The sequence below is a fragment of the Henningerozyma blattae genome, chromosome 8, assembly GCF_000315915.1.
Source record: "Henningerozyma blattae CBS 6284 chromosome 8, complete genome".
In the NCBI taxonomy this organism is placed as follows: Eukaryota; Fungi; Ascomycota; class Saccharomycetes; order Saccharomycetales; family Saccharomycetaceae; genus Henningerozyma; species Henningerozyma blattae.
Genome location: NC_020192.1, coordinates 560314 through 585574, shown reverse-complemented (window position 1 = coordinate 585574; position 25261 = coordinate 560314). Strand labels below are relative to the sequence as shown.

Here is a 25261-nt window from a genome sequence, read left to right as displayed (position 1 = left end):
AGTCGGCTATAGCTTCCATTATCTACTATGTCAGATTTTGACGTTAGAAAAACACCAAGACCGTTTTTAATAATTATAAAGAAGCAACTGAACATAATTGGTGCACCTTTTGCAATAAGTTTTGTTTACAATAAATTATAGTTTGAAACTAAAAAATCATATTTACCACAAGTGGCCTTGACCTAGTCTCTTCTTCTTCATATAGGAAATATATAAGCATCTACAATCGAAAGGTAAGTAAAGGAAAGTAATGACATGTATCGTTTATAATCTCTCAACCTTAAAATATGCAGATCAAGAACATATGTACATTTTCACAATAAATAGTCGAGAAATCTACGTATAAAGAAATCATCCAAAAATGGAATAACACATAATAAGACATTATGACATTTTATTCACTAGTATATTATTATCAAAAAGAGTTATCTATTTTTTTTTTCTTTTATTTTTATTTTTCAAGTTTCCACGTAGATTCTTAAAATTCCATATGTAGTTGAATTTCAAACGAATAGATTCGTCAAAAGTAATGGCTGATGGTTAGATTATTTGAATATGTAAAAATGGTGACGACTAATATTATCTTTGGACGTACTTCCTATTCCAATTTAAAATTTAATATACTTGACTTGTAGATTACCACATCTAAACGTTAGAATTTCTTGGTCACTGTGTCTTATTTAGGGGTTAACAACCAGGAATAAAAGGGGACATATCTGCATCGAGATCACAGAAGAGGTACCAAATTCCCAAGAAAACAGCCCCACTATCATGGTGTGCTAGGATTTATTAGGAAAGACAGCAAAACTGTACATTAGAAATTATAACATCATTTGATGTTTGCTACGTGAGGAAGAAATCTAATGTCTTATTTGGTCATCGCTCAAATGATACCTCGTAGTCTTTTCTTGATACGACATCCAATTTTTCATCAGTTCCTTATAGTTCTCGATCGATATCCACTTCAAGAACGTTTCTTTCTACAAAACCCAATTAGGCTATAAATGCTCCCCCGCAAAAATATGAAATTTAATTTTGAAAGGTATTTCCAGCTTTTATTATTTACCTCTAAAGTATCAGTACCACGCATACTGGGAAGGCACTATAAGTAATATGATGGCGAAACCTATTGAAAAGTATACAGACAATTGTAGGGAAATTAAATAAATGATACCTATGGGGTACGCCTACTTATTTTTTGATGCCGCTTGGATAATGGTTGATTTAAAGGGTGTCTTGTGAAAAAAAATAGCCAAGACCTGCTAGTGATGTATAGCAGCCTCATTAGTATAAATAGACACATTCAATCAATTATATATTTGTTAACTCTGTTCGAATCTTTTTCCGTTTTTGCTCTCTTGCAAAGGAAAACCATACCAACTAATCTTGAAGTATTTCATAGTGGTACTTAAACTGATTTCTTTAGCTTTCCAAGTAACAAATTTAACAACAACCAATTTTTCAAAATGGCTCAAAAAAAAGTCTTAATCTCTTTAACTTCATTCAATGGTCCATTCTATGCAGATGGTAAGAATACAGGTGTTTTTGTCGTTGAAGCGTTGCATCCATTTAACACATATATTGAAAAAGGATATGAGGTTCAGTTTGTATCTGAAACTGGGACATATGGTTGGGACGAGCATTCATTAGAGCCAGAATTCTTATCTGGTAATGATTTGAAAGATTTTGAAGACAAGAATTCCGCATTCAATGTTGCATTGAGTAAAATTAAAACTCCAAAGGATCTTTTGGATGATATTAAGGATTATTCAATCTTCTTTGCTTCTGCTGGTCATGGTTGTTTGTTTGATTACCCAACTGCTTCAGGCTTACATATGTTGGCTTCTTCATTGTATACACAAGGTGGTGTTGTGGCTGCTGTGTGTCATGGACCAGTCATTTTTGAAGGAATAAACGATACTAAAACTGGTAGATATATCATTGAAGGGAAATCAGTAACTGGATTTACAGATCTTGGTGAAACTATCCTACAGGTAGATGGTATTATGAAAGAAAAAAGTTTGGAAAGTCCAGAAACCGTTTTATGGAAGCTGGGTGCTAAATTCTTAGCACCAATTGGCCCATGGGATGATTTTTCCATTACTGATGGAAGAGTCGTTACCGGGGTTAATCCTGCATCAGCTGTTTCAACTGCAATTAGATCCATTAATGCATTACCAGACAAAGCATAGGTGCATTCTCATATATTACCTTATAAATATATTTATATCTTCAATTAGTTTTTTATTCTTTATATAAAAAAATACTTTAACGACTTATGACCATTCTTCAACATTTATTAAAATTATTTTATATTTTTTTGAAGTATTTCTAAAAATAACTGATACATTCAGTATCATAAAATGCTTGTACTAGATTCATAAGCTACCAAAAAAAGATACTTGCGAGTAATAGGAAGCTCTCATGATAAGAGAAGACTCAGGAAAATAAAAAGCTAGACAAATTGGCATTATACTTCTCAGTGTTTGATATTTTTGTTAAAATAAATGTTATAAAAGAAACATTTTCAAACACTTGCACTTGCAGGGTAAGTTTTAACTAATTACTCATCGCAAGCTATGAATTATTATATACAACTTGACAATAAATGCCGTATAACTTTTTTGCTAAATGAATTATGTAGTATACATAGAATTGATATTAACTGAGACTCACTTACAAAGTTTGAAAATGATTCCTTTTTAAAATATAAATAGGGGGCTTATAATTAAAGACAGGTTGGGAAAAGCGTAGGTTTTAACATGTTGATATGCTTCATAAGAAGCGACTAGTTTGGAAAACACTCTAATACCTATAATATACCTATCATTAAAACCGTCTTTTAAATTATTCTTTTCTTGTGTTTTCTCTCACTAATAAGCTCAACAGGTGATCCAATTTAACAGTATTATGATTTAATTTTTATTGTTAAGTTGTACACTTTAAGTAACACTAGACTTGGCGAAACAAGCAATAAATAGTAGTATTTTCCCTATGAGCAATGTGAAATCTCGAATTTTTCAGACGAAAAACTACTACCAAACAATTGGCGGAACTTTAGGGGTACATAAACACAGGATATACAACGTTTGAAACAAAAAAAGAATTTTTAAAAAATTATATAAATTTATTTATCATTAAATAATCATAAAAATAGTTCCATGTTAAGACGTAAAGTAATGTTTGAAAGAATCATGGAAGCGCTAAAATCTTGTATCAGATTTAGATCAAAGCGGCAACACGTTCAACTAAGTCGACAACTCTGGTGGAGTAACCGAATTCGTTATCGTACCAGGAAACCAACTTAACGAACTTTGGAGATAACATGATACCAGCGGCAGCATCGAAGATGGAAGAGTGAGAGTCACCCAAGAAATCAGAGGAAACAACGGAGTCTTCAGTGTAACCTAAGACACCCTTTAATTTACCTTCAGAAGCGGCCTTGATAACCTTCTTGATTTCATCGTAGGTGGTAGCCTTTTCTAACTTAACAGTTAAATCGACAACGGAAACATCAACAGTTGGGACTCTAAAAGACATACCGGTCAACTTACCGTTTAAGACTGGCAAGACCTTACCGACAGCCTTGGCAGCACCGGTGGAAGATGGGATAATGTTGTCAGAAGCAGTTCTACCACCTCTCCAGTCCTTGTGGGATGGACCATCGACAGTCTTTTGAGTAGCAGTCATAGAGTGGACAGTGGTCATTAAACCTTCTTCAATACCGAAAGCTTCGTTGATGACCTTAGCCAATGGAGCCAAACAGTTGGTAGTACAAGAAGCATTGGAGACAATGGTTTGGTCAGCCTTCAAAGTTTCTTCGTTAACACCAACAACGAACATTGGAGCAGTAGAAGATGGAGCGGTGATGACAACTCTCTTGGCACCAGCGTCAATGTGTTTTTGGGCAGAGTCTAATTCCTTGAAGACACCAGTGGAGTCGATAGCGATATCAATCTTGTCTTTACCCCATGGTAAGTTAGCTGGGTCTCTTTCTTGGTAAACAGCAATCTTCTTACCATCGATGATAATGGAGGTAGCATCGTGGGTAACTGGACCTGGGTATCTACCGTGAGTAGAATCATACTTGAACATGTAAGCGGCGTAGTCGGTAGCAATGAATGGATCGTTGACAGCGACAACTTCAATGTCTTTTCTTTGCAAAGCAATTCTTAAGACAATTCTACCGATTCTACCGAAACCGTTAATAGCAACTCTGACCATTTTGATATAATTATTTGAATGTGATGTGTTTGAATGAAACTATGTTTCTTGTCCTCTTGAGAGAGAAGAGTTGATAATACAAATGGATTAGAGAAAGAAGAACAAGTCTCAGATATGATAAAGTGGAGAGTTTATATATAAAAATTAAAATCGATTGAATTAATTAATAGATCAAAAATTATGAGATCTAATTAGGGGATATATGACAATATAAGATGTAGCATGAGCGATTGAATGGTTCGCACGGTGCTAACTTTACAACTACCTCAACAATACTGGTACCATGTGTTTCAGTTCCATGATTTGTTATCGCTGGAGACTGAAAAGAATAACAGGTATGCGAATTGAAATTAGATTAATTTAGTAAGGCAATATTAACGAGAGCAAATATTAAAAATATTTGTGCCATATTACTGGCATTGCTACATATGGCTGTTAATGATGCATTAGTAACCTGTCTTTTTCCCGTATAACATACAAATGGTACCTCTCCCACACACGCATGCACACCCTCTCGATATTAGCATACACATACGAAGATCAATAATGGTAATAATGATAATAGTAGGACCAGCACTAATGAATTATTCAATACCAGGTAATGGTGACCTTTAACCCTACGTAGTGTTGAATATTTGGGTGACAGTAGGAGCAGTGGTAAGAAGGCATAAGGTAACCAGGTGAGTTACACCAAAGTCGGGAATCTCAGAGACTGCCGTGGTGGTGTTTCTTGACCGATTGAGTCGTGGATGACTACAACACCTGTTTCCGAGCCTTACGCTGTTGGGAGTTGGATGATTGGGCTGCCTACTGTTTCAATTTCCAGACCCATGCCATTGCCAATTTCTACCTCTTGACAGACTATGTGGGAAATAGTCAGGAAGTCGGACCAAAGCAAGGTAGAATGGAAGAGGGACTTGAAGTCCACAGCCAAGAAATCACTGAAACAGGAAGTAAAAAGAGCTTAGATGGATAGATGTTACATCAATAAAACTAGGTTTGATATTGTCCGATTGGATTGACTGCATTGTGTGTTCCAGATAGAGAGATCACTGGAGACCTGCTGAACTGGGACGTAGGCCGACTTACGTGATTACCATACAGGATGCTAATTTGGTAACACACGCTGCTGAATTTTTCAGCTTCCACTATGGACAGATTCGGCATTGAATTTTTGGGACTATGAAAAAATTGAAAATAGTTTATCTTGGAAGCCGCAATTTTTAGAAAATACATTGAAGAGGGATATCTAATGCGCCTGTAACACAGCTCATATAACTCGAGTAAAAGCCTTCGTGTATTTTTGTAGGTTGGAAATAATATCAGGGTAGTTTTAGCATTTCATGGCTGGGTTCTCGCCCCTACTTTCTTTTGGTTGGAATTGTAATGGAGGTTGATCACTGTTATTATGTCCATCTTCCGTTTCAGAGACCATTCGAGGTGTAGAAAAAACAAGGTGCTCCAACATATCGACCTGTACCCGCCAACAGCTTGTCAAGTCATCAAGAACGTGTGTCATGGCGGTAACAGGGCGTGCTAATCGGTTGTTGGTCTTGGAATTGGAAGTGCTGGAACTGTCATTGCTTGGTATAGCGATGGCAGGAATTCCATGTACAAAGGACACCGCTGTATGCAAGCCAATATTACAGTTATGCAGACACAGTTTCATTTTGTTGCTGATCTCATTGCCGCTGTTCTTAACAATACTGAAGCTTAAAAGGTCACAAATATTGATAAATTTATTGAATGTGGTCTTCCGTTCCTTAATGTTATTGATATTAAATTGAATCTTCTCGATGTCTTTTAGTAGTTTGTTGGTTTGCTCGATTATTAATTGACTTACACTGTAATATTTATTGATCAATTGCAATAATGTTTTGATGTATTGAATAATACTAATTTTGAACTTCAAAAGTACTTTCTCTAATATGATTGGTTCTTCCAAAGGAGTCGTTGGACTATTCATATTGCTAACCCTTGCTTTAATCTGTGGATCTTTTGCTTTGATTACGTTTGATGGTAAATCTCATTTCAATTTTAATATTTTCATATTTTTTACATTTTAGACGCTCTTCTTTTTTGATCACGTGAACCGGAGATTTGAAATTTGAAATTTGGAAGTTGAGATTTGGAAGAATTAAAATAATAATAAATAAGATAGACGTAATAAAATAATTTGGTAAAGAATTATCTTGCTTCTCCTTCTCTACAAGATTTTACACTAGAAAAGTATGGGCAATAGAATACTATTATACCATTTGTATTAGTTCTAAGAATACACTCAAGCATAACAAATCTTTGAACAATTGAGCGATTGACATCGAAACTTAATTTTACTTGGTAGTACCTTTTATATCTTGAACTTAAAAGCTTTACTTTATCTAGAAATATTTTTACTTGTTATACGTAAACTTATCGATATTGTTGTGAAGAATGAATATTCACTTTGATAGCGCCGTGCAGATCTCGTCAATTTTTTTTTTTTTTTTTTTCAGACATCTCAATTACATGAAAAATGACAAGAAAAGCTTCAAATACTTAAAAAAAAAAATACATTTGTAAAAATATAGAAAATATTATACATCTAACATAACTGTAGCCTCATATAAGCACACTAGACAATATGTCAAGATTAGAAGTTTATTCACCAGAAGGTTTACGTCAAGATGGCCGTCGTTGGAATGAATTAAGAAGATTTGACTGTTCAATAAATACACACGCACATACATCGGACGGTTCATCATATCTTGAGCAAGGTAATAATAAAGTGATCACTATAGTAAAAGGTCCACAAGAGCCTCCATTAAAATCTCAATTGGATCAAACTAAAGCTACTTTAAATATTTCTTTAAACATTACACCATTTTCTAAATTCGAAAGATCAAAAACTCAACATAAAAATGAAAAAAGGATTTTAGAATTGCAAACAATTTTAATTAAAACTTTTAAGAAAAATATTTTAATGCATTTATACCCAAGAACTTTGATAGATATTCAAATCCATGTTTTACAACAAGATGGTAGTTTATTATCTTGTTTGATCAATGGTATCACATTAGCCCTAATTGATGCTGGTATTGCGATATATGATTTTATCTCTGGGATTTCTATTGGTCTTTTTAATGAAACTCCATTATTGGATTTAAATTCTCAAGAAGAAATTGTAATGAGTTCTGTTACGTTGGGGGTAGTTGGTAACTCAGAAAAGTTATCGTTATTATTTATTGAAGATAAATTACCATTAGATATAATGGAAAATGTATTAGCTATAGGGATAGCTGGTGCTCATAGAATTAAAGACTTGATGGATATAGAATTGAAAAGGCATGCTAAGGAGAGATTATTGAAACAAAGTAAATAAACATCCTTTTGATCTTATAAATTTATGCGACCAAATATTATTTAGGAATTGAGGTTTATCTATATTTGATAACATATGTATATTATATAATCATTCGAAACTAATTTGCATTTTTAAGTTTTAAATATCTTAACCTAACTAGCATAATCTCCAGCCCTAACCCTAGGCTCATCTTGAAAAAAAAAAAATGAATAAAAATTTATACGGATCTATTAAAAGTATTGAAAAAAAAATAATTATTGTGAATCTTTAATAATTTGGTATTACTTAACTGTAAAAAGAGTATACTATATAAATATGTCTGGCCTTCAATCAGTTTTATACTGTGGAGTTTGTACTTATCCAATTGAATATTGTGAATTTTCAGGTAAATTAAAACGTTGTAAAAAATGGCTTTTAGATAATCATCCAGACATATATCCAAAATATTATTCAAATGATAGTAAAGATGATGAATTGCCAGCTGTTGATTCTAGTATTGGTGTCGAAAGAGAAGAAAAATTAGAAAAAAGTTTAAAGAAATTAGAACTTAAGGAAGAAAATAAAGAAAAAAGAGAATTAGAAAAAAAGTTATCATCTAAAATTATTATAAAGAGAGAATCACGTACCAAGAGAAAGTCTATTGTTGTTATTTCCGGATTAGAAATCTTAGAGATTGATATGAAGAAATTGGCCAAGACATTTGCGTCTAAATTTGCCACTGGTTGTGCTGTTTCTAAAAATGCAGAAAAGAAAGATGATATTGTCATTCAAGGGGATGTTTTAGATCAAATGGACAGTTATATCCATGGATTATTGGAACAACATGGGTTGAAGAATGTCAAGGTAGAAATCATTGATAATTCAAAAAAGAAGAAAGCTGAAGCTCCAAAACCTACTAAATAAGCTTTTTTAAAAGGAAATAAATTGTAATTTAATGCAGATATGTTACATGATATATAAATATGTATGTATATATATATGTAGATAGATATTTATGAATGTTTACGTGCAATAATATATTGTCCATTCATAGATGTGAGAGTGTGATATGTGGATAAAGAAAAAAGAAATACAATAACGAATAAATAAAAAAAGGTATTTAGAAGGAGGAAGATTATTAAAAGGGTAACAAAATGAGGAATGTATTTATTAGGAGGGCCACAGAATGGAAATTGTACTTTGTAAAGAAAAGAACACAGAATAGAAATTGTACTATGTAAAAAAAAAAAAAAAATATTGAAAATTGGGGGTTATACGCTTTCGTAGCTTGATTCATGATGAATATTTTGTTCTTCTGAAGTATGGGATACTTGGGAAACCGGTGGAATTGTATCTTCATCATTTGTAGTTTCATAGTTTAGTCTTTCATCATCTAAGTTTTGTAAAGTCTCCTTCACTTTAGCAACATGCTTATCATTTTTCTATACAAGATCCATAGAACAAGCGGTAAACAAAAGGTGTTTAATGCAATCCAACAGAATAAGATACTGTAATTTCTACCCATCTTATGTCTTGCTAAATTTGAGAAAATGACTTTTGAAAGATCTAAGGCGTTATGGATGGGCATTGCATAACCATAACGATAAAATCTGTTGTCTAGGACTTGTGGATAAAATGAAGGTGAAATATTAATAATAATCCAAGTCATTAACCAAACCATTAAATATTGAGGACAATAAGCAAAAATTAAAGCCATCACATTTTCATTAGCACCACCTAATGCTAACATGACCATATATGTGGACATCCAATAAATGACAACACCACCATTACCAAATGCTAATTGGAAATTGACTTGGAAAATAATGGAAACTAAGGTGAAGAACAATGCCAGAAGAAAGATTGTACCCCAAGAGATGATCAATCTATAAAAAACCATTGCCTTCAATGATAAAATTTTAATCATCTTATCATGCATACTTGCATACAAGGAATATTGGAATGCAGTTAATAATAGACCATAAATCAAACCGACTTGCAAAGGACCTAATAATACATAATCTGTAAAAGGTCTATTATCTCGATATTCGAAATTAATATTCCCTGCACCTGCCATTTTCCTTGGATCAAAAACAGTTTGACCTGTGGTTCTTGTAATATTTCTGATGAATTCCGGTAAGATTTGAGAAGTATAATATTGTTGATAAATCCCCACCACGTATTGCATCTTGGGTAAGACAGAAGCTTTCAAATTCGTAGGATCTCTACTTGATTCATACATAACTTCAAAAAAATGGGTAGAATTGAAAGGTGGGGCAAATGGGTTTGTCAAAGATTGATATAGGGCATCAGTGACACCTTCTTTTATATTTAATGACATCCAATATTTTTCACCATGAACTAAATCCCAAACTCTTTTATCTATTTTTTCATCATGTTTTAAATGGAATTTTTCTATAAAAGCGGTAGTGTTATAAATGTGCCATCTACAATTGGATGAATGATGGATTAAAGTGGGGAGTTGTTCTGTTAAAATAGATTCATCCTGAATGACACACAGAATATTAATTTTAAAGGTATAATAGGATCTTCTATAATTAGCCCCCCAAAAGATGGACAACATGGAAATACAAAAACAACCGATTAAAATGTTGGTGAAAAGGAAATTCTTGGTCACTTTCCACCAATAAGGTCTTAATTCTCTACAAAACAAGTTCGAATACCTGACCGGAGGAGGAGGGATATCTGGTAACGTAGAGGTTACCGAGGGGATATCGATGATTGTTTCCAATTCTTGTAAAGTAGTGGCACCTCTTGTCGCCGGTGACATTCCGTTTAATGTCATGGGTCTGGTCTTGATACGATTTGTGTCGGAAGGTAAACTTAATGGGGTGGCACCCGAGAGATTACTTTCATCAGAGTCTGAAGAAAACTTCCTCTCAAGCTGTGCCGAGTTATGACTAGAAGATAACATCTGTGACATCAAACGAGGGGATTCAGCTTCTTCTGAATCCTCTTCCTCTTTATCGGTGGCTTCTCTCAAAGGAGGATCTTGAGGAGAATATGGTTCTGGAGAGATTGTACGTGATGTGGAGACACCTCTGAAAGATAATTGAGAATCATTATCGTTCAAAACATGACTATTTTGACCGGAAGATGAGACTCTTGACAGCTGGTGTGAAGTGGATTCGATGCCTGTATCAACCTGATGTGTATCATCATTAGCCATTCTTGAATAGTTGTGATTACTTGTTTGTAAACAGGGTATAAATAAATGATATGATGATATTGATCAATCGTACTTTTAACTGCCACTAGCACACGCCTGCACGCACGTACATATATACACATACTTATATATATAGGGTTCAGATACGAATATGAAAGGTTAGAAACGATATATACATGTCTTTTTTTATTTTTCTTTTTTTTCAATAAAAATAAACAAGTGGAAAGAAATTAATAAACACTACATGCAGTGGCACTAGATACAAACGGGTAAACATCGAATAACCATGCTGTAAACAACAGATTAAAAAAGGAGTAACCATATATGTCAGTATGAAACCATTATGGTAATTCTACAAACATCTCGGCTGTATTTAATTTGCTTATTGGTATTTGATAAGATAGTCGTAACCATACCATACCGTTGTTAATATACATTTTCACAAAAGTAAAAGAAATAAAAAAGGTTTAAATAATCCTTACAGGAACCTTAGTTCCCAATTTACATTTGCTTCCTATTATTATTGAACTAATTGTATGCTTAGTAATCTTAAGAAAAAGGCCCTGAAGATGAGATAAATACCGAACTGGCAGGGGCAGAGAAAGCACGCAGAGAACATTTGCACAGAAAGCACGCTGCGAATACAGGGGCAGAGAAAACGCGCAGAACACCCCTGCCAAGGGGTGTTCCAGAGTCCCATTTTCGGCTGATAAGTACCCCGAAACGGTCAACACTGCCCCGTAGGGCACGGCTGAGCTCAAATAAGCCGAAAGCGCCGAAACATTCTGCCGATTCCGGCTGACCTGCAACGTCATAATCATGTGTTCAGCTGGCCCAAAATGGACTCCATACGGCTGCACGTGATGGGCAATATACTTTANATTTTAGTGGATTACAGGTACGTTTATTGTATGTATATATATATATATATATATATATGAATGTATAAGGATTAGTTCTATATAGTACAGTATAATATAGTAAAGAATTAAAGTGCTCACGTGCTCGATCTATAGTCAGATCAGCTTGTATCTCGGTGTTTAGACCATTCATCGGCTCATTCGATGTCGATCTATGGACATTACTTTCTTATACCAGAATTGTCGCGGAAGTATGGGCCCTTTTTGGTAAGCTTTATAGTTTAATTTAGATGGGCCTGGTTTCTTATAAATGGGTAATTTCCGTATCCGGATATACTTGAAATTGTTTCTCTACCAGGATATGTTCTCGGAAAAATGGAAAAAGAAAAAAATAATCAAAAGAAAAATCAAAAGGGTGCTCGGGATTTATCGACCAAATATATATTTGGGTCACGTGACCTCGGGTTTTATCTGAAAATTTCAATGGGCTAGTTAACGTAAGCAATAATAATAATAATAATAATAAACATTAATTTAGTTTAATTTAATATATTTATTTTGGTTAAAAGGATTTTCATGATTTTCATAGGAGTTTAATAAATATATATGTATATCTTTATACGTATTTTTTTGTTGTTTTTTTTGAAATTTAGATGCACCCACATCGAATATATACCCATTGTCATGCCTACTATCAATGAAACCATTCCCTTGGCTCTATCTTCTTCCCTATTGGGTTCAGGAATATTCGATTCTGGTTCCAAACTTCTAGATGAGGCATTGAGTTTAAATTTCAGAGTTAATTATCATTTGTTTGATTCTAATAAGTCTTCATTAAACAATTCTTCGAATGACTCGCCAGACACCAATTCTACAATAGGCAAAGTGTTATATCAAGATGTGGTGACTGCGCTGGGGAAATCGAATAATAAATCCGATGCGTTACATTTATTGATTCAAAAATTATTATTTAACCTAAAGGCAATACTATCCTTCCATAATGATTCTTCATCAAATATTAAACCTATTCTACAACAATCTTTTGATATTCAAATTAAACACTCTACGAAATTCTTTAAAGAATTTACTCAATTCTTAAACTTACAAAACTTGTACTATCAATCCTCTCATGATCCCATACTCAACCAAATATTCACCATTCTTAATAATGAAATACCTTTACAATCCAATGGGTTAACTTTCCACTATTTAAATTTGATTCTGAAAAAAAAATTACCTTCCAATTTACATAATTGGAAAAATTTAGTTGCAGTCATCGATAAGAAATATCATTCTTCTCCCTTGCTTTGCTTTATAGCATTACAATTGGAACCCAAGAGACACGCAAACGATTCTTATTATATAGAAATATCAAACACAATCATTTCAAATTCTAAATTTCCCAAGGCAAATGATACAAATAATAAACATTTACAACAATTCCATATTTTCTTATCCCATTATTTCATTAAATATAACACTTTCGAGTTTTCTCATTGGAAGAAATTCATTATTGAATCCATGACAAAGACCTTCCAAAGTTTATTAATTGCCAAGACTGGGATGATATTTTTCGCAAAATTAAATTATGATGATAATAAAGATGCTTCATTTACAGAATCATTGGCCAATTATAATAATTTTAAAAGATTGAATATTAAAAATTATGAATTGAATGGAGAAATTTATTCGGATATAATCTCAATCATACAATCAGTAACATTTATATTACAATTCGCAATTTCCAAAGATTCGAACTTTAATAATAAAATCCCAATCAATTCCAAAAATTTCTCCAATAATCAAGCATTAGATTTAAAGGAAACTTCTGCATCATTATTGAAATTATTATCTCATTTCTATAAGATTAATAATTTGAAATTAATTACAAATTTAGAAACTGATAAAGATTTAAATGAAAATTGGTTATCTAATTCATTTAAATTATCCTCCATTCCTAATCATATTAAATCGATCTTAATTGATTCGTGGATGATCTTATTCAAATTGAATTCTAATGATTTGGATTCTTTATTACAAAATAATTTAAATTCATATCTTTGTAATTCCATGGCTCTTTTCAATTCAACTCAATCAACAACAATAATACAAAAGCCTTTACAAGATATTCAATTCGATTATTGTTTAACATTGGCAAAACAAAGAAATATAACTAAGTCAATATCATTTTTGAAAAAAAATATTTTATTGAAAAATCCAAATTTTTTCAAAGGTTGGCATTTATTAGCTCTTTTAGAATCTTCTGTTAATGAAGATTTAAACGTTTCTTTAAAGATCATTTCATCTGTTATAGAAACAATGACAAATATGTTTTTGATTGAAAAAACTTCAGTTTTCAAAATTACTGATAGATGGCAATTGATTCAATTGAAATTAACTCAAATCCTGTTAATTGAAGATTTATTCGGTTTATCAGATTCTTTAGAAATGTTAACTGAATTATTCGAATTGTTTTCTGTGGTATTCCCCAAATCAAAATCGAAATCAAATTATAATTTGGGTAAAGCTCATTCTCAATCCATCGAATTCTTAACTCAATATATTTGGGTCTTTGCAGCAAATATGTACATGAGAAATATCAATTCAAAAGATACTGATAACAAGTCCATTATTAAAAATATTAATGATTCAATAGCTGAAGCAGAAAAAGTTAAATCAAGTTTTAAAAATTTGAATATTGATTTAACAAATTCATATTATTTAATATTAGATGATAATACAAAGACAATCTCAACTTCTCAATGGAAAAAGGCAATAAATGCCTTTGAAGATATCTTATATTATGATAATCTTAATATAGATGCAATTATTGGCTTATCAGAAATTATTTTACCAAATGATGAAGATAACGATCAAATTCAATACCAACTACAAAATAATTATTTTAATTTATCATCTAAAACAGAAAAACCAAATAAGTTGAAAAATAGAAATATTTTCTCAGATGAAAAGGATAAAAGTGCCTTCATTGCACGTGTGAAGTTCTTATTAGAATACGCAATAAAAAATTCTCAAGAAGCTTATTATTCACCAGAAATATGGTGGTATATTTCCAAGATTTATGAGAAATATCAAGACTATCGTTTCAAAGATTCGTTATTGAATTGTATAAAATTCAAAGAATCAGAACCAATACGTGATTTTAAATATTGTGATTTTTAAATATACTAAAGAAAAAAAAATTAATGCATATAGTTAAATATATAAATACATATATATATAGACTTTTTTTTATATTAAAAAAACTCGTAGATACGAGTGGATGTATCACTACTTGAAACACCGAGATATAATTTATTATCCAGTTCCTTGCTTGACCATCTTAAACGAGTAATCTTACCACCAGGTGTAATACGTGACTCAACATTCTCCAGTAGTTTAAACCCATTTTCATTATCATAATCATAGATAATAATATTACCATCTTCTAACCCAATTGCTACAATAATTCCTCCAGATGCAACAACCTTATTATAAATCGAAACGGCAGTAACAGGTTGAGTATGCTTGATACTATGCAATAGTTTATAATTTTGTTCATCTTTGTCTTCCATAAATTTCCAAGATTTAATAGTTTTATCTCTCGAAGCAGTAATAAATAATTTATCAAATTCTAATGGTGCCCAATCACAATCCCAAATGATTCTTGTATGAGGTTTCGAATGAGAATATTTTAATGTAAATGAATTATCTTCAAACTTCCTTTCCCAAATAGCCCATTGTCTATCTCTACATACACTCAACAAATATTTAGAATCCTTCGAAAATCTTAATTTGGTAATAGTCAAAGTATGAAATGATAAAGGTGGCTTTATTTCCAACCATGTATCTATATTAAATATTCTAATCACCGCATGTTGTTGAGTGTTTGAACGACATGCTGATGCAATTAATTTTTTATCAGGTGAAACATCAACACATACAATTTCATAACCATGACCATACAATTTTTCAATTTCTGGCCATAACAAATGTCTTTGAAGTTGGTCTTCAAATGGCGGAGAGTTCAAGGAACTTACAAGATCATATGAAATGTTATGAGTTTGATCATTTTCACGCTCATCATTGTCTTCATCTTCAGCATCATTAACAAGATTATCCTCCATATTAGCTTTATTTGATAATCCTAATGCTGGTAATGCTGCTGACATAGGCATTTCTTTGGAATCATTAAATTGGATGTTAGAAAATTTATTTAATAATTCAGATACACCTTTAGGCATATCAAATGATCTCAAAATTTTTTCATCACCACCACTTACAAACCTAGAATCATTAACTGGTTCAACACATATCATATCATACCCATGGATCTGTGGTCTAGACATTTCATGCCATGATACTGAATTTGATTTTTTATCCGAATTTGTCCATGGCGCAAATAGTCTTGTAGTTTGATCTAATGAAGTAGATAGTAAATACCCACCATTTGGTGACCATGCTACATCTGTAACTTCCTTCGTTGCACCACTAATAGCAATTTCTGGTTCCCATGTTAAATTATCGGTGGAAGACCAAATTCTCCATGAACCAGTTTTACCATTTGTTAGAATATATTCTTTACCATCACACTCGAACCATAAACAAGTCCAAAATCCACCTGAGGAACCAGTAGCTGTAGATGCACCTTTTGATGACATTTCACCTAGTCTCAACCCACAAACCCAAATACCAGATACTTCATCAGGTTCCCAGACCATAACTGCAGTGTCGGCAGTCGATGCTAATAATTGTAATTTTTTAGAGTGCCATTGTAATGAAGAAATCCAATCATCATGGCCCATAATCAAAGCTTCAAAATTAATAGCAACTTTCAAATCTGTACCAATTTGGAATTTATATTGTTTATTGTTTAATAGATTTAATTTTGTTTCATCTTCGTCTGAATTATCAATTAAATCATTAATACGAATTCTCCATAGTCTGATATATCTATCTTGAGAACCAGAAGCTAATAAATAATCACCTGGTGTTTCTTGATAACGGAAGGATAGTGCTTTGACCCAATCTTCATGCCCTTCCAATGTAGCAACCTTAATACACTCCTGCACGGTTGACAAATCTTTAGGTAGAATAAAAGAATAAACAAATATATTAATACTTGAACCACCAATAGCCAAGAGATATTTATCATCGATAATATTTGATAAAGTCATCGAAAGAGGGAAAAATCCTTTTTGAACAATAAATTCGTTACCTAATTTTAAATATTCTTCCTCATTATCTTCATTTAATACCCAAATGGATACATTACCATCAGCGCAACCAATGACTATTAAATTTTTCAACACAGCCAAACTAACTATTGTAGAGGTATATTTTGTCAAGCTTTGAACACAATCCCAAGTTTTGTCATTTTGACTAAACTTCCAGAGTTTGACATGATGATCTTCCGAAGTAGATACCATGAAGTTAGAATCTGGAATCAATCTAACACATGTTACATCAGCTTGATGGCCCTTAAGAGTGGCGTAAACACCTTTATATGATGGATCTAAGGGATTCCATAAAGCTATTGTGTTTGAAGCACCAAATGCTACTAGGTTTTGAGATGAGCAAAAATCACTCACTTGAGTTTGTTTGTTAGCCCCAATAAATGTGGCTACTGGAGTTAATTTTGGCATTATTACCTAAAAATTGAGGTTGATATATGGATTGTTATGTATTATTTATCAATATATTCTGATGATATTATTTTTTTTTTCATTTAAACTAAATATTTTTTTTTACTAAAATTTCACTTTTCAAAATTCGGTAAAATCGATGAGCTATGAAGAATTCTATACGTATCCAAGTTTTAAGAGTTGTAAATTTTAAACAAAAAATATAATAAATATGACGTTAGAATTTATAAAATTGAATATATACGAGCATGACTGTTCCTAAAATCAATGCCTGATCCATTCAGATGGACAAATAAATAGAATATATAAATATATATATGAAGAGTTGAGTTCATAATGATCTTTAGCTTAAATGAGAGACCAACAAGGAATAAATAAATAAGAATGAGGACACATGGATAAGCTCATGAAAAATAGTTCATTACGGATAATTCATCAATTAATTGTCAGTGACACAACCATGGGAGGCATCGGAAACTAATTTAGAGTACTTAGATAAGGTACCTCTAGTATAACGTGGTGGAGGAGGAGTCCATTCAGATTTACGTAGAGCCATTTCATCTTCGGAAACTAACAAATCGATCTTATTGTTTTCTGAATCAATAATGATTTCATCACCATCCTTAACCAAACCGATTGGGCCACCTTCAGCAGCTTCTGGTACAATATGACCGATTAAGAAACCATGAGAACCGCCAGAGAATCTACCATCAGTTAATAAGGCACAATCTTTACCTAAACCATAGCCCATTAAAGTAGATGAAGGCTTTAACATTTCAGGCATACCAGGGCCACCCTTTGGACCTTCGTATCTAATAATAACTGCTGTCTTTTCACCTTTTTTGATTTCACCTCTTTCGATTGCATGAATAAATGATTCTTCATCTTCAAAAACTCTTGCACGACCTTTGAAGATAGTACCTTCCTTACCAGTAATTTTACCAACTGAACCACCTGGTGCTAAAGAACCATATAAAATTTGTAAATGACCATTCGATTTGATTGGGTTATCAATTGATCTAATGATATCTTGACCTTCTGGTAAACCCTTAGCCTTTTTTGCTCTTTCTGCTAATGTTTCACCGGTAACAGTTAAAGCATCACCATATAGGAATCCATTCTCATATAAGAATTTAATAACTGCTTGAGTACCACCAACATTAACTAAATCAGCCATTACATATTTTCCAGATGGTTTGAAATCACCTAATAATGGAGTCTTATCACTGATTCTTTGGAAATCATCTGGTGTGATTTTAATACCGGCAGAATGGGCAATAGCAATTAAATGTAAAACACTATTAGTGGACCCACCAGTAGCAATGGCATAAGTAATTGCGTTTTCAAAAGCTTGTTTAGTTAAGATATCACGAGGTAAGAGATTTAATTCCAATGTTTTCTTAATAGCCTGACCAATGTTATCACATTCATCCATCTTAGCTTGTGAAACAGCTGGTGATGATGAAGAGTTTGGCAAAGTTAGACCCAAGACTTCAGCAGCTGAACCCATTGTGTTAGCAGTATACATACCACCACATGCACCTGGGCCAGGGCAAGCGTGTTCTACCACATCCTGTCTTTCAGTTTCATTTAATTGTTTTGAAATATATTGACCGTAAGATTGGAAGGCTGATACAATATCAATATCTTTTGGAATATTATTTGAACCACAAGTTGGATGACCTGGTAAGATTGAACCACCATAAATAACAATGGAAGGTCTATTATGACGGGCCATTGCCATCATGACACCGGGCATGTTCTTATCACAAGCTGGAATAGAAATGTTTGCATCATAATGTTGAGCCATCATGATAGTTTCAAAGGAATCGGCAATGATTTCACGAGATTGTAAGGAGTATCTCATACCTTTGGTACCCATGGAAATACCATCAGAAACACCAATCGAATTGAATTGCATTGCCTTTAAATCGGCTTTATTAACTGATTCTGCACATCTATTATTTAAATCCAATAAATGCATATTGCAAGGATTACCAGACCACCAACAGGAACCAACACCGACTTGTGGTTTATTCATATCATTTGATTTAAACCCAGTGGCATATAACATAGCTTGAGAAGCGGCTTGATCTTTCCCCTGAGTGACTACTTTTGAAAATTGGTTAAGAGCCTTAGCATCTTTGGCTAAACGGGCTGCGGTAGAGAAAGCTCTATGATTGCGTAACATATTATTATTCTTTGTTACTCTACTAGTTTAGTTGATAACTTGTTTCTTTAGAAATGACCTCCCAACATTATACATCAATAAGTTTCAATGATTTTTCTCTTTAATACTTAACTCAAATATACCTAGATATTCCGAAAGGACTCTGCCGGAATCGCTGAATTTTCAAGCTTGTGCAATAACGAGAAAAGTTTCACGATAAATTGAGTCATCGATAATTGTCAATAAAAAATACCCTAGCAAGATCATAAAATAGGGCGAAATAAAATATGTAACATGAATATTTACAAAGATGTATTAAATATTGTATCTGTCAATATTAATATGTAGACATTGTAATGTAGATATTAAGTATAAATCACTATAGTTTTGAGTCTTTGATCTCTGGAAATACTACTAGTCCTTGCTGGCTTATGCTTGCAATCTGCTCACCATTTGAATCAAAATAGTCTGCTCTGAGCATGTGTCTATTTTGAGCATCAGATTCTATCAATCTTATCTTTAAAAGAATGTCCTCATTTATCTTTGGCACAGCATAGTAATGAATAGTATGATCCAGCGATGTACTAAACTTGTGAGAATATAGTAGTCTGTTCTTGAACCAAGGCAAGGTTAAGAGACAATATGAATCACTGAAATATGTTAATGCAACGTATTTAAATGCAGTTTCATCTTCTTCAGAGGAATCTCTTACTTTCACATAATACTGCAATTCCTTGGGAGAAATACCCTTTGGATGAACACCAGTGAACATGGAAGGTGGGAATTGGTAGTCTAAGGGGCCTGATTTAAAATTTGTAACCAATTTACTAGCCACTATACCGGAAATATCAGGATGTAGTGGAACCAGTTGGTGGGCCTTTTGGAACTGAGACTTATCTGGTAATATTGTCTTTGCTAGAGAATGAGTTTTGTCATATGAAGCCTCTTTCGCCAACAACACGACTGAAGTGGCAACTAGCTTTGACTTCTGGGTAGCAGATATTTGCGCATGAATGTGACTTCCACCTTTTCTTAGAGTAGTGACAGAATATTCTGTGCATAAGTTGGGATCTCCCCCAGAAATGAAATATGTTTGCAAAGACACTGGAACCATTCCTGAATGTGTTTTCAAAGCAGCCCATAAGCTTTGAGCCAGTAGGGTGCCTCCAAAAGTAACTCTGCCAGCAACTGGGGCGGCTGAGGGAAGTTTCGAGACAAATGATGTCTTAGTAATGGGAACTAATTGAAGTATCTTTTGTAAGTTCATTTATTAGGTAATAATAGGGGTAGTGATCGGTATTTTTCAGTTATATCTTGATGCTGTTGCCTGGAAAATGTGATGAGCATTGTTTATATAGTCTGAAATTAGAGAAACCCTTTTTTTGGATCTCTCGCGTCGGAATGGAATTCAATGTTTGTCAAATTAGTAGAAATATTTTAATTAAATGAAAAAAGAATGCTAATGATATATTAAACTAAAATAATCGCCGTATATAAGGACGCTACTACGAAAATATGTCTCTGCTGAAAGATCTGCTAGAACAACCCGTGTTGGTGCTTACTGTCGAGGGTGACTCGATTTGTGGGAGCCTAGACGGGTTTGATAAAGCAGGCAATGTGATGGTCTCAAATACCCATGGATTAAGAGTGATCAGATCCAGTGAGGTTGTATTTGTGGCATCTTATGATGGGGATATTAAGGAGTTTGCACATATCAAGGACACTAAAAATAAGATACAGGATGAGTATTTGATTTGGGAGAAAGTTTGGAGCATGAAACTGCAAAAATTACAATTGGAAAAAAATTAACAAAAGAAACCAAGTAAAAAAGATAAAACGGAACTGCCGTATATGCGATATATATAGTGATCACCATTGTGTCTCAGAATTGGTACAATGATACTATTATATCATCTAATCCCAGAAAATGCATTAACAGCATAATAGATGTTTGTGTGTTTATGTGTGGGTTTTCTATATAGAATATATTATACTAGTGCAACTGTTGGAATGACAACCGTTGATATAGATATCAAGAATACGTCTAGGATAAGTTTATATACGTATGTAGTTTTAGGCTGCTGCTTTGGTGGAACTAATGGTTTCACTCAATTTACTTAGCAATTCATCTACATCTTTAACTTTTTCGCATTTACGCTCATGGATAGCTTCTTCAACTTGTAAAATTTCAATTTTACCGTTATCAGTATGTTCATCAGATAAAGCAACTTCAAGACTATCGATTGGCTTCTTCTTTGCTTTCATTAATTTGGAAAGACTTACGTAACGTGGAACATTCAATCTTAGATCGGTAGTTATAATCCCTGGTAAAGACATTTCTACTGTAGATTGGCCATTATCTGTTTCTCTTTCTACCACAATTTTACCATTATCACTTGGTGTAACCTTAGCGGCGTTACTTGCTAATGGCCAATTCAATAAACCACCTAAAATACCACCTTTGATACCACTGTCTTTATCGATATCTTGCTTCCCCATTAAGACTAAATTGCTGTTCGTCTTTTCAATAACTTTCTCAAGAATCTTACATTCATTCAATATACTAATATCGTCACCTGCTGATTCCTTGGTGGGAACCAAAATTGCTTTATCAACACCTTTTGCAATAGAGTTTCTTAAGATATCTTTGTTATTTTCCATAGACCCAATAGCAACAACTTGGATCGATTCAATCAAATCCTTGTATTTAGTGCGTAATAATAATGATTCTTCAACGGCTATATCATCGAATGGATTAATACTAAATTTATCATTTTTGGAAAATTCAAATCCCTTTTTAGCAGCATTAATACGTGGGAGTAATTGAGGGTCTAACACTCTTTTGATAGGAACTAATATACGTAACATAGTATATTCTTTTAATATTTTGCTTTTAATGTTTGTAGAATGTCTCTATATCTTATTTCATGCTAGTATAAATAGTTTTATTTTTTTTTTTATTTTTTTAATGACTCTACCTTAATTATTGTATTATTACTACCCAGATAGAATAACACGGAAATGGCAAACGGGCCGGAGTTAAAAGATTTCCACATGTCAATTATAGATAAATTAGACTTAACGTCTAAGAATAAGCATATTTGTTGTTCCTTTTCAAACGCCTAACATTGAGATTGTTTGAGAGGCAGTTTTAGGTGACATATTTGAAGAATTATTCTTGTCAACATTTCCATAGTTTTGAAATAGAATTGCTATCCCTACACACATCATCGTATAATGTTAGATTGTAAGTCAGACCCTCGGATTTTGAGTTTAGTTAATCCAATAAGCTTGTAAAATAGAGCTGCTGTTTTCACTAAGCTTCTGGGAAATTCTTAAGAGAAAACACTCCGCTATGTTGGGCAGCCATGTCCCTAAAGTTTAATTAACGTTCATTTCCAATTATCATCAGAGTATCTTTGGAAAATAAAAGATATTTACATAATTGTTTTATAATCTATCTTTTCTATTAATGTTTATTTGTAATAACAAAAATACGTCCAATCTACATTAGCTAAATGAAAATCTTTTGCTTGTTTTCCCAAGGTCTCGTGTTTCCTATTAAAACTTTAAAAATCAACGAAATCTTGGTTCCTTGGCCCAGTTGGTTAAGGCATCGTGCTAATAACGCGGGGATCAGCGGTTCGATCCCGCTAGGAACCATTATTTTTTGTTTTTCAAGAAATTTTTGTTCAATCATGTGATATATTCATTTAGGAAATCTTCCGGATTATTTCTAAATTTATTTTTTGTAAATTTTTGGTTTTTTTTTTTTTTTTTTCTAGTGTCTGTAATTCTAGAATATTCTAGTAGTAGCGGTGCTCATCTCCTCTTTGAAATTTTTCATTTCATTAGCTGACCCAATTGAGTTAAACAAAGTTAGTAGAGTTAATTATTCATGGAGTAAGATTTGTAATCATCGATTGTTTAAAACTATATTGGCGTCAGTTACGAAATATATATTTATATATAATTTAAACTCCCTTCACCGTAAGTCTCTGGTAATTAAATTTATCTTGACTTACCAAAAATAGAACTAAAGACATTAAGATAAGATAAATAAATAACAATATGTCTGAAAAGAAAGAAGATTTGTTTAAACCAGTTGGTGAAGCTGCTGAAGAAGTCGAACATGAAAATGATACTGGTGTCACTTTAACTGGTGCTGAAGATTCTATGGGACATCCAGTTCAAGAAATTGAATCTCTTTGTATGAACTGTCATGAAAATGGTACTACCAGATTATTATTAACTACTATTCCATATTTCAGAGAAATCGTTTTAATGTCATTTGAGTGTCCACATTGTGGTTTTAAGAACTCTGAAATTCAACCAGCATCTCAAATTGAAGAAAAAGGCTCCAAATATCTTTTGAAAGTCGAAAGTCGTGAAGATTTTAACAGACAAGTTATTAAATCCGAAAGTGCCACATGTAAATTCATTGAATTAGATATTGAAATCCCAGCAAAGAGAGGTCAATTAACCACTGTAGAAGGTCTTTTGAGTGAAATGATCGAAGATCTAGAAAGTGATCAAGAAACTAGAAAATCTATCGACGAAAATCTATATAATCAAATAGATGCAGTTATTAAAAAAATCAAATCATATATCAATTGTGAACCAAACACTGTTCCATTAACATTCATTGTTGATGATCCAGCAGGTAATTCATGGATTGAATATAAGCCGGGCGAACCACAACATAAATGGTCTCATACTCAATATATTAGATCAGATGAAGATAATGTTGCCGTCGGTATCATAACTAGAGATCAATTAGAAGAACGTCGTCAAGCTAAATTAAAAGAATTATCTAAACGTGAAAGAAATAAATCTGAAGCTACAGAAAATAAAACTCAATTTTTATCAGATGAAACAGATATTGAAAATTTCAATAATGAAGTCCAAACTTTCAAAGGTGGTTGTCCATCTTGTACAAAAGAATGTGAAACTCATATGAAACCAGTTAATATTCCACATTTCAAAGAAGTTATTATCATGTCAACCAAATGTGAGAACTGTGGTTACAAATCTAATGAAGTTAAAACCGGTGGGGCCATTCCAGAGAAAGGAAGAAAGATTACTTTATTCTGTGATGACGCAGCTGATTTGTCTCGTGATATCTTAAAGAGTGAGACCTGTTCAATGGTCGTTCCAGAATTAAACTTAGATATTCAAGAAGGTACATTAGGTGGTCGTTTTACCACATTAGAAGGTTTATTAAGACAAGTTTATGAAGAATTAGAAGCCCGTGTTTTCAGTCAAACTTCTGATTCTATGGATGAAGAAACTAAAAAACGTTGGATGGATTTCTTTGCCAAATTAAAAGAAGCCATTGCAGGTAAATTGAACTTTACCGTCATCATGACTGATCCATTGGCCGGTTCATACATTCAAAATGTTTACGCTCCAGATGAAGATCCAAACATGAAAATCGAAGATTTCGTAAGAACTGATAGACAAAACGAAGATTTAGGGTTGACTAATATGGAAGTCTAATCAACCAAGATTATTTTTTTGAACTATATTATTGTATACTACATTCTAAAAATAGCACACTATTTATAATATCGTATAGAACATAAATAAACCCTTGGGCTAAGCCCTATGTAATATAAGCAAGAACTCCCTTAATAAAACAAAATCAAGAATTTCCTCTTTACTTAAATAGATAAATATTTTTTCAAAACTCCGAAAAATCCCAAAATGGAAATCTAAATTTCATTGATAAATTTTTCAGGTTCGAAACTTTTGACTATTTTTTTTTTTCAATGTATTTTCTTTTCACAAATTTCATGTGAATAAAAGCCTTTCAAGACTGTTCACCCGTACATTATTTTCCAGTTCTCA

The 25261-nt window shown here is 32.7% G+C and overlaps 13 protein-coding genes and 1 non-coding gene across 14 annotated transcripts; 7 read left to right on the top strand and 7 right to left on the bottom strand.

The window, feature by feature from the left end:
- Positions 1 to 1466: 1466 nt before the first annotated feature.
- On the top strand, positions 1467 to 2192 carry TBLA0H02460 (uncharacterized protein; the record flags this gene model as incomplete). Its single annotated transcript, XM_004182001.1, has 1 exon — positions 1467 to 2192. One exon carries the CDS (start codon positions 1467 to 1469, stop codon positions 2190 to 2192), a length of 726 nt encoding a protein of 241 aa, XP_004182049.1.
- Positions 2193 to 3222: 1030 nt separating this feature from the next.
- Positions 3223 to 4224, bottom strand: TBLA0H02450 (type I glyceraldehyde-3-phosphate dehydrogenase; the record flags this gene model as incomplete). The annotated part of the gene is made up of 1 exon (XM_004182000.1): positions 3223 to 4224. The coding sequence occupies one exon, from the start codon at positions 4222 to 4224 to the stop codon at positions 3223 to 3225; it is 1002 nt and encodes a 333-aa protein (XP_004182048.1).
- Positions 4225 to 5557: 1333 nt separating this feature from the next.
- On the bottom strand, positions 5558 to 6190 carry TBLA0H02440 (uncharacterized protein; the record flags this gene model as incomplete). Its single annotated transcript, XM_004181999.1, has 1 exon — positions 5558 to 6190. One exon carries the CDS (start codon positions 6188 to 6190, stop codon positions 5558 to 5560), a length of 633 nt encoding a protein of 210 aa, XP_004182047.1.
- A 657-nt stretch (positions 6191 to 6847) lies between these two features.
- SKI6 (exosome non-catalytic core subunit SKI6) lies at positions 6848 to 7585 on the top strand (the record flags this gene model as incomplete). The annotated part of the gene is made up of 1 exon (XM_004181998.1): positions 6848 to 7585. One exon carries the CDS (start codon positions 6848 to 6850, stop codon positions 7583 to 7585), a length of 738 nt encoding a protein of 245 aa, XP_004182046.1.
- A 297-nt stretch (positions 7586 to 7882) lies between these two features.
- On the top strand, positions 7883 to 8470 carry TMA22 (Tma22p; the record flags this gene model as incomplete). Its single annotated transcript, XM_004181997.1, has 1 exon — positions 7883 to 8470. The coding sequence occupies one exon, from the start codon at positions 7883 to 7885 to the stop codon at positions 8468 to 8470; it is 588 nt and encodes a 195-aa protein (XP_004182045.1).
- A 490-nt stretch (positions 8471 to 8960) lies between these two features.
- On the bottom strand, positions 8961 to 10736 carry TBLA0H02410 (SNG1 family protein; the record flags this gene model as incomplete). Its single annotated transcript, XM_004181996.1, has 1 exon — positions 8961 to 10736. The coding sequence occupies one exon, from the start codon at positions 10734 to 10736 to the stop codon at positions 8961 to 8963; it is 1776 nt and encodes a 591-aa protein (XP_004182044.1).
- Positions 10737 to 12202: 1466 nt separating this feature from the next.
- On the top strand, positions 12203 to 14779 carry YPP1 (Ypp1p; the record flags this gene model as incomplete). Its single annotated transcript, XM_004181995.1, has 1 exon — positions 12203 to 14779. One exon carries the CDS (start codon positions 12203 to 12205, stop codon positions 14777 to 14779), a length of 2577 nt encoding a protein of 858 aa, XP_004182043.1.
- A 74-nt stretch (positions 14780 to 14853) lies between these two features.
- ELP2 (Elongator subunit ELP2) lies at positions 14854 to 17241 on the bottom strand (the record flags this gene model as incomplete). The annotated part of the gene is made up of 1 exon (XM_004181994.1): positions 14854 to 17241. The coding sequence occupies one exon, from the start codon at positions 17239 to 17241 to the stop codon at positions 14854 to 14856; it is 2388 nt and encodes a 795-aa protein (XP_004182042.1).
- Positions 17242 to 17680: 439 nt separating this feature from the next.
- ILV3 (dihydroxy-acid dehydratase ILV3) lies at positions 17681 to 19432 on the bottom strand (the record flags this gene model as incomplete). Its single annotated transcript, XM_004181993.1, has 1 exon — positions 17681 to 19432. The coding sequence occupies one exon, from the start codon at positions 19430 to 19432 to the stop codon at positions 17681 to 17683; it is 1752 nt and encodes a 583-aa protein (XP_004182041.1).
- Positions 19433 to 19790: 358 nt separating this feature from the next.
- On the bottom strand, positions 19791 to 20678 carry TES1 (palmitoyl-CoA hydrolase; the record flags this gene model as incomplete). The annotated part of the gene is made up of 1 exon (XM_004181992.1): positions 19791 to 20678. The coding sequence occupies one exon, from the start codon at positions 20676 to 20678 to the stop codon at positions 19791 to 19793; it is 888 nt and encodes a 295-aa protein (XP_004182040.1).
- Positions 20679 to 20926: 248 nt separating this feature from the next.
- Positions 20927 to 21220, top strand: LSM8 (U4/U6-U5 snRNP complex subunit LSM8; the record flags this gene model as incomplete). Its single annotated transcript, XM_004181991.1, has 1 exon — positions 20927 to 21220. One exon carries the CDS (start codon positions 20927 to 20929, stop codon positions 21218 to 21220), a length of 294 nt encoding a protein of 97 aa, XP_004182039.1.
- A 264-nt stretch (positions 21221 to 21484) lies between these two features.
- Positions 21485 to 22279, bottom strand: CIR1 (Cir1p; the record flags this gene model as incomplete). Its single annotated transcript, XM_004181990.1, has 1 exon — positions 21485 to 22279. The coding sequence occupies one exon, from the start codon at positions 22277 to 22279 to the stop codon at positions 21485 to 21487; it is 795 nt and encodes a 264-aa protein (XP_004182038.1).
- A 721-nt stretch (positions 22280 to 23000) lies between these two features.
- Positions 23001 to 23074, top strand: TBLA0Htrna15I. Its single transcript has one exon. It is a non-coding gene; the product is annotated as a tRNA-Ile (tRNA).
- A 408-nt stretch (positions 23075 to 23482) lies between these two features.
- Positions 23483 to 24910, top strand: ZPR1 (zinc finger-containing protein ZPR1; the record flags this gene model as incomplete). Its single annotated transcript, XM_004181989.1, has 1 exon — positions 23483 to 24910. One exon carries the CDS (start codon positions 23483 to 23485, stop codon positions 24908 to 24910), a length of 1428 nt encoding a protein of 475 aa, XP_004182037.1.
- Positions 24911 to 25261: the final 351 nt, after the last annotated feature.